General features: G+C 44.7%; 1 protein-coding gene across 1 annotated transcript in view; it reads right to left on the reverse strand.

Moving 5' to 3' along the window:
• The window catches only part of LOC308280042 (receptor tyrosine-protein kinase erbB-4-like), a 789,750-nt gene that overhangs the window by 286,661 nt on the left and 488,726 nt on the right, over nt 1–14,363 (reverse strand). Inside the window, 1 exon segment of the mRNA XM_080720298.1 lies at nt 3,554–3,686. Coding sequence (XP_080576424.1) covers nt 3,554–3,686 — 133 coding nt within the window.

Here is a 14,363-nt window from a genome sequence, read left to right on the forward strand (position 1 = left end):
AGAATATTATACCGTTGCGCGCGTCGGGGGCGGAAACCTTGTATGTCAGGGGTCTTCAACGTGTTCAGGCCAAGGAGCCCTTAGTTGAGAGAGAGAGAGAGAGAGATGAAGCAGGGACCCCCACAACCTTTTCATAGATAGTTTTGCACATCGTTTGACAGCACAATCATCAGTGTATTTTGGATTCATGTCAATTTGTGTTTTCAGTTATTCAACCGCTTGAACAGTCAATACTCAATAAACTTGACATTTCACTCATAACTCTAAGTCTGCTCTTTTCCCCCTCTACACCAAAGCTCTTTGCCGAAAATAGCCGATCTACAAGATCAAAACACCTCGCAGCGCGAGGCGTTGTGAGCTTGTAGATCTGCTATTTTTGGCTAGAGTTGTCAGAATATGGCCACTAGGCTGGTTAATATAAAAAAGGTTTCTATCACACAAAGATTTGGAGGACCCCCTGTAATAACTCTGAGGACCCCCTAGTGGTCCCGGACCCCCTGTTGAACGAAAACCCCTGTTGTATGTCCAAAACGATAATTGTACGTGTCATTATTATGAAAACATTTAAATATTACGGCGTTGTGAGCTCGTAGATCCGCACGCACGTACACACGCGCGCACACGTGCACGCACGCATGCATGCACACTTCACAAAGGCCTGGATCCTCTGCATTCTCCTTTGAATATAAAGTCAGCTGTGTGGTCTAATGCCTCACCAGAACCCCAGCCTCTCCAAGGCCGGATCGATGGACGGCGTCCGCCGTGCATGATCTGAAAACACTGCATGTGCACACTGCGAGCTCTGAGTGGCTGAGTACCACACGCCCAGGGGTGTCACATCAAATCCTGGGCCCTGGGTACTTTAACTATTGAAAAATAGCAGATATACAAGCTCACAGCGCGGCACCGAGTGCCGCGCTGTGAGCTTGTACATCTGCTATTTTTGAAAAGTTGTGATTTTTTTTTTTTGCGACCATAGGTCGCAAAAAAGTGTACAAGATACACTACACCACTATGATACCCAAGTACCTGTCAAAATACTTTATAAACGTTAAGGATGTCCATAATTACAACACCAGAGGCAGTGCCACAGATCACGTTCAACCCAGAGTCAACTCAAAGAAAGGGTCGAACTCGTTCTTCTGCTATACCACAAAAATGTGGAATGCCTTACCGAAGGCCATAAAGGAGTGTGGATCACTAGCATCCTTTAAAATTGCCCTAAAAAACCACTTACAGGCAGCAGCCGTTCACAACTGGTAAAAACCTAGCCCAACCCTACCCTCCCTGCCCCTTCCTTGTATATACTGTACATACTGATTGTTTAGACTTACTGTTACCTGCCCCTTCCTTGTATATATTGTATATACTGTACTTACTGATTGTATAGACCTACTGTTTTCTTTTTCTTTCTTTTTTTCTTTACATGTCTACTGCATAGTACTGTGTTCTATTTGTCTGTTATATGAGATACTTAAATGGTTTCCTGTTGAAATAAGCTTAGTCTTTTCATGGATCTCCTTTTAGTAGACCTTGTACCAGTGAACTGTACCGTCATGAATCTGTACATTTTCCTATGCAAACTTCTAATAAAGCCTTCAATCAATCAATAGGTCGCATTTACTATCAAACCCTGCACAAAGTGTAAGTCAGTCCGTCAGTCTGTCTGTCACACCTCACACGTCACACTCTTGCCCTGCTCATATCTCCGCAACCGTTGCCCCGATCCATGCCAAATTGACCCCCAGATGTAAAAAATGACCAAATGTGCTAAACTGACCAAATGACCACCCCAACGGGGCTGCTCACGGGGAATTCCCGGGGACCACCCACTCCTGGTGCTCCAGAACGGATGCAAAAGTGGTGGCGCCCCTAGTGGAGGACCCCCTACACTGCAGCTCACATAAAATGCCGTAACTCCGGCTAGGAGCGACCGGGACAGCCGGGGCCGGTACCTATTCGTCCGCCTTGCCGGCGCGGAGACCCCACCCCTCATTTCTCACATGGCCCTCTTCTAGCGCCACCATGAGGCCGATTCTTGCAAAACACATTTTTGGACACTGCTCCTACAATTTTTGCCCTAAAATCACGCAAATCGGTACACAGTATGTCTACACTCATCCCATCAACATGAATCTCTCCCATATAGCGCCACCTCCAGGCCGATTTTTAAAAACACATTTTTGGACACTGCTCCTACAGATTTTGCCCTAAAATCACGAAAATCACTACACAGTATGTCTACACTCATGTCATCAACATGGATCAGGAAGATTTTGGCAAAACACATTTTTGCCCTATTTGTGGAGATAAGTGACCTACGGTCGCTTATCTCGGTCGATTAGGGAGTCTTACTGGTTTAAATCTGTTTCTATGTCAGTGGTGCTCAAACTTTTTCATGTGAAGGACCCCCAAAATGATGGCCACGGACCCCCATCTGAAAATATTTAGTTCCAGGGACCCCCCCAGAAGCAAAATTTTAGTTACAAATGTTCGCTTAAAAATACAAATGTTCAAAGATTTGCACACATTTTCACGACTTTTCAAAAATAGCAGATCTACAAGCTCGCAGTGCTATTTTTCAATAGCTAAAGTTACATACTTAAAGTAAGTAAGTAAGAATAATAACTACACTGGATACATTGGAACATAGGGTCTTTCACCCCCTCCTTTTCCGGAGGACAGCAACGATACAGTATGAGAGTGCATGAACAGGAAGGAGAGGCGAGAGAGAGGAGAGGCATGTGGGCGAGACGAGACGGGGGTCGGATTCTAACTCGCGTCGTCTCGCTAACAAGGAGCGTAACGCATTTGCTCCGAGTGGCTGAGCAGCCAGGCACAGAGCTATACTTAAAGGTTTTTGCTCAGAAGCCGAGTTCAGTCGGCAACCTTCTGGAAGAAAGGCTCTGCTAACTTTTAAAGTGGGAGCCCTACAAACGAACATAAGACAAAATGGAACGTCTTTGTCATTTGGTGTGGAAGACATTGTGAAAAGCCAATAAAGATGGGTGCCTTTCACCACTCATGCTGACTTTTCCATCTCTCTCTCTCTCGGTCTGTCTCTGTCTCTGTCTCTGTCTCTCTCTCTCTCCCTCTCTCTCTCAAATCCTAGATAAAAACCACAGTCAGATAAAACCACATTCAATGTTTGTAGTCTCACACTTTTTCATGCCAATTATGGACCCCCAAACTGATATGTATTTGGCCACACGGACCCCCATCTGAAAACGTTTTGTGCTAAAGACCCCCAGAAAAATGGGGGTCCGTGAAACCACAAAGGTTGAGAATCACTGAACTAACTGGAGCCCCACATCTACACGGTAAAATCCTCACTACTAATTTAACTCTGAGAGTGTACAAATGGAACCGAATGGACGGGTCCATTCGGTTCCATTTGTACACTCTCAGAGTTACAGGCCAGTAAAGCACCCATAAAGGTTAGGACTGTGACCCCAAAGGTCCTGTCATGTAATAGGAAACATTACAATCAGACCTCCAAAGTGCCTTGCCGGCCTACACCATTGGCTAGGAGAGTCCTATAGGCTCCACCCACCTCAGTCTCCAGGAAGCGCCGCAGGGCTCTCTTCTTCTTGATGCTCTTGCGTCGCACGTAGACGGCCACGCTGAGCGCCACAATGACGATGATGAAGAGGCCGCCGATGATCCCTGCCGCTATCAGGGGTGTCCTGGATGGAGGGAGAGAGAGACATAGAGAGAGAGAGAGAGAGAGAGAGAGAGAGAGAGAGAAGACTGTTGTCATCATTGTCAACCAAGCTACAGTATCATTGCCTACATATATACTAGTAAGAAGTCGCGCCATGTCTTGGCTGTCTGGCCAGTGAGTGATGTATAGCGGACCAGTTACCCATATGGAGAACCCTGGTACCCATATATGGAGATCCTTGTACTGTATATGGAGATATGCTGTGAGAGCCCAAACATGCTTACTTGGTTATTCGGACGGACGAGTGGACGTGCCGTTTCTCATACTAAACTGCGACCTTTGGTCGCAATAATTATTTCTAATAGCCTAAACGTATTTTGTGTTGTAAGCTAGCTTTTCTAGGTTGCCATTTGACAACTGTTTAGATTTTCTTTATTCAGTTTTAATTGTACAAACATTTGAGATGCGACGCATTGTGAGCTTGTAGATCTGCTATTTTCAAAAGTTTTTTTTTTTTTTACATTTGATAACTTGAAATGGGACATTCTGCACAATGAGTACTTTTACTTTTGGTACTTTTAGTACATTTTGATACCAATACTTTTGTACTTTTACTCAAGTAAATGTTGAATACCGGACTTCTACTTGTACTTCTTCATTGCAGTATTGATACTTTTAGTTAAGTAAAGAATGTAAGTACTTAACGTTACACCACTGATTAAAAGGTTTACTCTGCAACTCAATTTTATATGATACTGTATATACAGTAGATGGGGTCCCTACTTTGTCTATCTCTCAGCTAAAGATTCCTTGGCCTTAAAAACATTGAAGACTGCACTAGAAGATCCATAAACAGAATCAATGAATCTAGAACAAATGCACACTTCCACGCACATACCTAGGATGAACTGGCAGCTAACTGAATACACAGGGGAGTGTAAATAGACAGAGAGATTAACGGGACACGGGTGAACTCGATGGACAATTAACACACGATTGGCCAGGGGACTAACAGGACACAGATGTAGAAATGAACTAATCACAGGCTAACGGGACAAGACGGGTAACAGCAACAGGAGACAAACAGGAAACACCAGAACATTACTTCAAAATAAAAGAAAATAAACATAACCCGAACTACAACCACGGCTATGATAGAATAAGGTCAGTCCACGGGCCACAGGCACGTGCACACATAGACATAAAAGGGGGGCTTTAGCCCCTGCCCTTTTATCCATCTGTAAAAAGTGCCCTCTCCAGACCATGAATTTAGTTTTTACTATGGTGAAAGAAATGCAAATGCACTCTTTCCATGCCATACCTGGAGGCAGTATTCAAGAGAATTGGCTTGTCCAAACCAAGGCCGGCTGCAGGATGAAATGACTAAGGGGGCTTTTGAAAATTGTGAGGGGGCACATATTTTTTTATATAGGCTAGTAATAATGAACATTCTTATTATTATCCATAATACCTACATTACAACAGATGCCAGTTTTTGGGAGCTGAAATAACAGCCGCTGCTACTGTGCTGTGGTTTAGGTGATTTTAAATTGCGGATTCGACTGTCTTTCAATACTGTTATTGTAATCCCTATGACAATAATAATATTCAGCCAATATATGTGTTCTTTTTGATATTTTCTTGACTTTACATAGAATATCAACTGAGGGGGCACAACTTGCAACTGAGGGTGCAATGCCCCCCCAGGCCCCCCTGTAGCGCCGGGCCTGGTCCAAACTCTCCTGAACTTGAATGCAGCATCTTATGTTGAAAGAATTGCCCTCTCTGTGTAGAAATCCATGCCGTACGTCACATCTCCAGTATTGACTTTGATTATTCTTAGTTCGGTGTGGCATCAAGTTCCGACAATAGCCAACCTCCAAGCTCACAACGCGTCAGCCCCTGCCTCTCTAACATTCTCTGCATGTCCCTGACAGGCCAGGCAGACGCCATTGATGCGCATGGGACAGCACTGGACGAGCGGGAAGTTCGGTGAAACACTATTTCTGAACGATTGGGACGTTTGTCAGTTAATCGGTTCAGGGATATAAAAGAAGACATATCACAGGTTGATATCACAGGTTGTTTCCTAATAATTTGTTTTTTGATGTGCACACCGTATGATTTATTGTCAATGAGTCTTGTGGTACTTTGACACGTTCAGAAATGTACTCTTTAGAATAGATACCTCAATAAAATCTAACAGTGTACACATCAAAAAGCAACACAACAGAAAACAATGTGTGATACACTATGTCTTCTTTTATTTTCCTAGGCCGATTATTTTAAAAATGTCGTAGTCATTCAGAAATAGTGTTTGTTTATAAGCTGGTGCACATTGCTCTCATCTCTTTCACTCCAATGTATTCCAACTCTCTGCTGCAGTTTGGAATTGCTGGATTGCAAAAATTACGTACTGTAGATGACCATACCTTCTTTTTATGTCTCATGTCACGCTCCATATATGACCAGGACATCTCCATATATGGAGCTGGCCAATACCTCTACATCCGACCTCATGGACTCCAGATATGGATATAGCCGACCTGTTCTGACATCACAATGATGACTCGACCAGCCAGACCGAAGGTCGCAGTTTACTATGAGAAACGTCACAGCTTGTCCGCATCCATGTACACGTGTACGTGTACACATTTTTATGGGTTTCTATGGGTTAGCTGCTCTGACATCATGATCTGATGTCACTGTGATGTCAGGGAAACCACTCGACCAGAATGGGTTTGCCGCTCTGACATCACGCTCTGGCTTCACTGTGATGTCACACTAACAGAATCCCTTTTATGCCCATATATGGAGTTCCCTGATGTCGTCAATATACAATTAATGATGCCCTGTTAGAGAGCTAGAGGCCAGAGCAGATGTATGCCATAGGCTCCCTCTCTCAAGTAATGAGTAGGGTGCCGACTGATTTATCCTGCGTGCAGTCGATTAGATTGATTAGATCGATGCATAACAGGTGTTTGTCTGGACAGATTCCAATTTGTCTGGACTCGGGCCAGGTCTGACTGCTTAATTAGCCATCACCCACACACCACAAAGTCGTTTTAATAGCCCGAACGTATGTTTGAGAGAGAGAGAGAGAGAGAGAGAGAGAGAGAGAGAGAGAGAGAGAGAGAGAGAGATCCTTGCATCCTCCACTTGTGCCTTAGCTCGACTCCAAGAAAGGAGGCGAGGAGGAAAGGCGAGGACAGAGGAATCATTTGGGTTCCCTTTAACTTGTTAACTGCCAGGGGCCACAAGAGGCCGCTAAAGTGCCAGACATTTCTCCATAGGCCTTCGCTATACATCCGGGTACCCAGGCAGAAGTGCATTAAGGTTTTCACTGCGAACAGTGTTATGAACGTGAACCGGAGGAAGAGAGCTAACAGTTAGCTATCTGCTTTTCTTTTTTTTAGAAGCCCGATTTGAGGCTATTTAGCCGTAAAAAAAACTTTTTCGCTGCTCTCGGAACACAGTTCAGAGAAAAAGGTCTCTAAAGATGTGAGAATGTATTGGATTAGATTCGTTTTTTTGGGGGGGGGCTCTAAACTTTATTCTAAACCATTTTCAATGGAATAAATCGTCGGAACTTGTAGGCTCGTTGGAAAGCGATGGACGAGCCAGGACCACCCACGTATCTACAAGAAGCTCAGGGTAAGTAAAATAGCAAAAGAAATATTGGATTGGATTGAAAAAAAGAAACGAAATTGTTCGTTTTAGCACTAAAAGAGTTAAGGTTTTAATAAATCAGAATGTGTTACATCAGCGCCCATGCCAGTGCCATCTACCTCCTCCTAACTAATTCCTGTCCGTGTGTGATTGGGTGACTGGGGAGCAGCGCTTCACCAGCTGCAGCGTCTCAGCAATCTGGCTGAGGCTATAATACAAGTTCTGCTCTGCCCTTCAGTCTCTGTTCGAGCGAGCCTTGACTAACATGCTGTGTCTTTCTGTACCCAGAACCTGAATGATCTCGTGGACCTTGCCTCACCAGCTTAGCCAGCCTAGGCCCAAGTTTTGGCCAAACTCCTATTTTGACTTTTTGATGTTTTTGGACTGCTGCATTTCTGTTCCTCGCTGGCTGTAATAAATCTATATTCTATAAGCATATCTCTGCCTCCGTGTTGGTGTCTGCATTTGGGTTCAAATAAGACTTTAACAGAATGTATGTTTGCATCACAAGAATGTATGTTTGCATCCCTACCTGCAGGCAGGTAGGGATGCAAGACTAATAACTAAATAAATGAGGCATGTTTGGATTTGGCAAGCTATTAAATGACATGTTCACAAATGCCTGTTGGCACTGTAAGTGGTGGCATGACACCGAAGGTGGACATTTCACGTTGTGGCTACTTTCTGTCCAGCCCCTACACGTGCGCACGCACACACACACAGACACACACACACACACACACACACACACACACACAGGGACGTGCTGGCCATTGGGAAAAGCAGGTCAACTCCCGAACGGCCGGTTCATTCTCGGCCGGTCCAGGCCGGGCCATTAGGAAAAATGTAAACTGTTTGCACAAAAGTAGTGAAAATAGCAGATCTACAAGCACACAACGCCTCACACCGCGAGGCGTTGTGTGCTTGTAGATCGGCTGTTTTCACTAGTTTAAATATTTTTTTAAATGATAAATACAAAACAAATGGTTTTGGACATACAAGTTTTCCAACCAACAACAACGAAATATAGGCCTAACTCATGTAATTGGCCCACTGGCTTGTCACTTGTCATGATCTGAAATGGCAAATCTTTGAGTAGCAGCAGCGCTATGGAGAGATCTCTCTATAGCGTGCAATGAGGGCCTCTCCAACTCTTTTTCCCGGGCTGAATCAGGGGCCCAGCACGTCCCTGCACACACACACACTCACACACACACACACACTCACACATGCACACGCACGCTGACAGCCATTCTACGAGAGCCAGACAAGAGTGCAGGCGTCAGAGGGGACAGTGTTGCAGCTACACCTGTCAGCCCTGTCATCTCCTGTGTGTCCCATTACGTATGGCATCACTCTCCTCTTCCTCTCTGCTGATCCCTCCGTTTCTCACCTCCCCTTATCAGTGGTGCAAGAAGTACTCAGATTATTTATTCAGCCCACGAGGCACATTCTGCAAAATACCTTCTAAATAAGTGGTTCTCGATTGTCACACTTTCAAGATCTTTTTCAAAAATGTTCAAAAAATAGCAGATGTACAAGCTTGCAGTGACGCGCTATGAGCTTGTACATCAGCTATTTTTGAAAAGCCGGCAGATCTACAAGCTCGTAGATCCACAAAGTGTCGAGATGTGATGCAGCGTGAGCTTGTGGATCGTCTATTTTTCAAAAAGCCAACGTATTAAATACAGCTATAAGTGGCTAATGTGTGTTGTGCAATAATAATCCCGATCTTCAAAGCAACTTTTAATTATAAAAAACTACAATAGATGTAGTGGAGTAGAAGTATATGGACTACCGGAAAATGGAAACACTCAAGTAAAAGAACCTCAACATTGTACTGTATAAGTACAGCAGTTGAGTAAATGTACTTAGTTACTTTGCACCACTGCCTTTTGGGCTTCGTCTCAATCAATTCCTCCCTGCACCTTCCCGCGCGCTGGACATTGGGGAGACATGTGCAGACATTTACGGGCACTTAGAACACGCACGCGCGCGCACACACACACACACACACACGCACACACACACACACACACACACACACACACACGCACGCACGCACACACACGCTACTGGCCACCGGGGGATTTCGGGGAAAAAGGGTCTCCAAAATTGGGATGTTATTAGGTTCCAAACTTCAAATAGGGCAGACTTAACCCTCAAATACCTGGAACGTGCCGCGAGTCGCGTTAGATTTTAACCACTTTAACCATTATTGTATGCTTTAACTATTGAAAAATAGCAAACATACAAGCTCACAGAGCTTGTAGATCTGCTATTTTTGAAAAATCTTGAAAATGTGTGCAAGTCTTTGAATATCTTTGACCCGATCTTTGACCCGACTTCTAAATCATTCCTCTAAATCAGTGGTTCTCAAACTTTTTCATGTCAAGGACCCCCAAAATGACATTTATTTGGCCGCAGACCAACATAGGTTGTTCCGGGGACCCCCCGGAAGCAGAGATTTGAGAAGCAGAGATTTGAGATCTTTCAAAAATAGCAGATATACAAGCTCGCAGCGCGGCACTCGGTGCCGCGCTGTGAGCTTGTATATCTGCTATTTTTCAATGTAGTTAAAGCATGAAATAATTCTAGGCCTAAATGGGTTAAAGAGAGACCACATCACACAGCTATTACTGAGGAGCAGCCATCCTCTTGCATCTATTTCCTCCGGTCAGCGCGCTCTCATCACATGACACCTCCCCGAGTGCTCTGTACTTCTCTTCAGATGACTGGCAATTTTGCACTGCTTTTTCCCCCGTGTGTTTTCGGTGATAAGAGATGGTTGAGTTGTCCTGACTTCTCTCAACAACAACGAAATATCGTTGCCGTCAGCCAGAAACCTCGTATCTCTCTCCATATCATCGTTGTCGGGTGGAAACCTCGCATCTCCAAGTTTCAAATTTGTTATGTTTTTTAAAAGTAAAGCCCTGCTTCATCAAAAACTCAAAATAGCAGATCTACAAGCACACAACGCCTCGCAATGCGAGGCGTTGTGTGCTTGTAGATCGGCTATTTTTAAGATGATGAACACAAAACGAACGGTTTTGGACATACAGGGTTTCCATCCGACAATGACGATATATTTTCGTAAATGAATGCCCCGCTTCATCATACACAACAGTGAAAATAGCAGATCTATAAGTGAGTGCGACGGGTCGCGATGCGACGGGTAGCGAGCTTGCAGATCGTCTCTTTTCGTCTTGGACATTCAAGGTGTCCACCTGACAGCAACGCTAAGTTAAAAGCTGCAATCTGAGGCTTCATATCCTACCGGGAATTTGAACCGAGGTGTGAGCCGAAAGTTCTACTGCTGAGCTGATACAGAAAGCCGTGTTAGCAGTGGTTCTCAACCAGGACCCCCAGGGGGTGGGGGGGTGGTCCCCAAATCACAAGTGAAGTGACAATTTATTGACTTTTTTAATACCTCAAAAAGAAAGAAAGAAAAGAAAAGAAAAAGACCATTAATGCATCAAATGTTATCAACAAACTATACTATAAAAACTGCATCAAACATTGGCCAAATTGGCAAATATAAGACAGAGGTAAACCTTTTGAAAATAGCTGAATCTACAAGAGTTGCGAGCGTATTGTGAGCTATATATTTACCTGTGGAACAGAGTCAAACTAAATGTAATGCCTCAACTATATATTCCGAGTGTTCACCACTGAGTTAGAGCAGAGGATACATTTCATGTTGAGCCCCATGTCACCCAGTTAGTTACATCTTGTCACCCAGTAGTGGTCCTACACGACCACACTACAGGGGCATAATGTGGGCATACTCCATATACTGTATGGCAGGTCTTCAACAGGGGGTCCGGGACCCCTAGGGGGTCCTCAGAGCTACTACAGGGGGTCCTCTAAATCTTCCAATCCTTTTTATATTAACAACTTGAACCCTAGTGTCCATATTCTGAGAACTGCAGCCAAAAATAGCAGATCTAAAACTCACAACGCCCTGAGCTGCGAGGCGTTGTGAGCTTGTAGATCGGCTATTTTCAGCAAAGAGGTTTGGTGTAGAGGCGGAAAAGAGTGCCGTCAAACAATGAAACTATTTGGAATGTATGGAAAGGTTGTCGGGGTCCCTGCTTCATCTCTCTCTCAACTAAGGGATCCTTGGCCTGAAAACGTTGAAGACCCCTGCTGTATGGGTATGTGACGTGCAAATCTGCACTGACGTCATTGCCGTGGTTATTGCGTTGACAATGCATCGCAAATGTCTCGTCCATATATGTCCACATGGGCATATTATCTGTGTGCCCACCACTGACAGACACGCAACTTGAACTTTATTCAGCAATAATGATTAATTCACTGAAAACGTCATGGATAGCTACAATTTATTTCGTATTTTTAATAGCCTTTTTTCAATATCCCTGTGCATCCGAGTGAAATTCCAATTGTAAAAGCCACAAAGGTTGTAATTTAGGCTACGTGAACCCTGGCGAGCCTATTCTGGGGGAGGGGGCGAGCATTGAGCAAAAACAGCAGTTCTACTATGCTAGCAAATGACACGTGAGAACTGTAAGTCAGCTTGTACTGTAGATCGCCTGTTTTCGGCAAAGAGATGTGTTTGTACAGAGGAAAAAGCTAGGAGCCACGCATAGAGCCATGGGGGGACGCCAGTCCCCCCATGGCTATTATATTATCCTAGATAAAGTACTATGTTCTATCCGTCTGTCTTTCAATGTTATATGAGATACTTAAAGTGTGGTTCCTGTGGAAATAAGCCTCGGCTTTCTAGGATCTCCTTTTAGTTGACCTTGTACCAGTGATTTGTACTGTCATGAAACTGTACTTTTTTCTATTGCAAACTTCTAATAAATTCTTCAATCAATCAATCAATCAGTCAAAAAGCTCTTTCTTCCTCCACGCAACTACTGACAGCATGCGGGGCGTTTATAATAATACCGCCGTGTTTGCCATTAGCATGGCCGAGCGTCGCGGCTACTGTTTGCTACCACCCGCGCGTCTCGCAAAGAGGAGAATATCAGCGGCTTTGCTGCGCTTCAAACACCGGACCGTTGGCTCACGACGGCTTAGACCGTTTGATGATTCAACGCTGGCCCCCTGGGCTTCCCCTTCCCTGTATTTTTACCCTCTTATTGGTGCCTCCGCTGTGTCTAATCCGCAGCAGTGGAAAAGTAACCAAGTACATTTACTATGGTAATTGACTTCACTATGGTAATTCAAATTCAGATTCAGATTCAGATTACTTTATTAACCAGTGTGTAATACACATAGGAATTTGCTTTGGCATACTACATTTTTGCATTCAAAACGCAACACGTAGTCACCACAGCAGCCATGGGCGGCGCTATCTTGGAGAACCTGCGCAACAATTCGACCGCCTTCCTTGAGGAGCAGATTCAGAGTAGTTGAGTAGTCAGAGTAATTGACTGTCTGTGCCCTGCAAGCCAAATGACGTTATGATGACTTTATGATAACGTCCTCCGGTGACTCCGGTGACGTTCAGAACTCGGCCAGATCACAGCCCACATGGGGATGATCTTGACGTCATTACCAGGACGTCATATGGACTATAGGATTATTGTTATTGTTTGTAATGTTAGTTGAAATATGAGCATGTAAGGTTATATTCTGGGACATATCTGATCTGATTAGTTGTGATATTTATCTGGGCTTGATCGGACCCTCTCTGATTAATCCAGGATGTCCGTTTTCGTGGGCATGGGATTTATGTTGGTTGAAATCAGGTGATATTCTAGGCCAATCTGGCCCCAATCGAGACGTCACTGATTGGTCCAGGTCCTGCTGCGTGGGTGACTCAGTGGCATTACTGTGTTGTGTGACTAATGTGTCACATCTACTCTGTTGACAGCTGTTATGTTACACCTGTGGTTTGTGCCGGTGTCGTGGCCATGCATTCAAAATCAGCTGAAAACCCCTGCCCTAAAGGTATACCGTACTCAAGTATACGTACTTGGTTACTGACAGTCCACTGCTGCTGCTAATCCGTCCTCTATCCCCTCAGCAAACACTACCCAGGCCCTAAACGCAACAGCCCTTCCTACCTGATAGCTACAGCTCAGAGAGCACTATAGCCTCGATTAGCAGCACATGCCATTAGCAGCTAATGGAAGATATGTGTACTGTGCGGAGGGTGAGTGCGCGAGGCGCCCGCAATGTTTGCCGTCGCCAATTCTGCACATGGGCGCGCGTGTGTGCCTGGCTACCTGCGTGCGCTTGCGCGCACGCACGCACGCGCGCACGCACGCACGGGTCGTAGTGGCTTTAAATTTACAAAGAAGTCCTGGGCGTTGTATAATGAGATAGATGGGCATGTGTGCTGAATAGCAATCAGATAAGATAAGCCATTATTGATCTCTGGAGGAAAGGTTCTGGAATCATAGCAGTGATAGCAGCGCAACAGCACTGGGAGTGAAACACAGGAGAGGTAGCCAACAGGTAGAGTAGTAGTGAGAGTCAACGACCAAACCAAGATAGTAAATAAGAATACAAATAAAGATGGAATAAAACAGGGACGTGCAGAGAATGTTAGAGAGGCAGGGGCTGAAATTTCTAAAAGGGCCTTTTGATGGAAATATCGAAAATAGCCGACCTCCAAGCTCACAACGCGTCGCAGCGCTTGGAGGTCGGCTATTTTCGGTGATTGATACCACACTGAACTAAGCGTAATCAAGTCAATACTGGAGATGTGGCGTAACGGCATGGATTTCTACACAGAGAGGGTCATTCTTTCAACATAAGATGCTGCAGTAAGTTCAGGAGAGTTTGGACGAAGGCAATTCTCTTGAATGCTGCCTTCAGGTATGGCATGGAATAGAGGGCATTTGCATTTCTTTCACCACAGTAAAAACTACATTCATGGTCTCGAGAGGGCACTTTTTACAGGCAGATAAAAGGGCAGGGGCTCAGGCCCCCTTTGATGTTTATGTGTGCACGTGCCTGGAATAAAACACTGTGCAACTCTTCCCTACAAAGCCGAAGTGCAGTAACTACAGAAATAATGTAACTGATAAAAGTGTTTCAATTGGTTCAG

Source organism: Nannobrachium achirus, assembly GCF_963921795.1.
Source record: "Nannobrachium achirus genome assembly, chromosome: 24".
NCBI lineage: Eukaryota > Metazoa > Chordata > Actinopteri > Myctophiformes > Myctophidae > Nannobrachium > Nannobrachium achirus.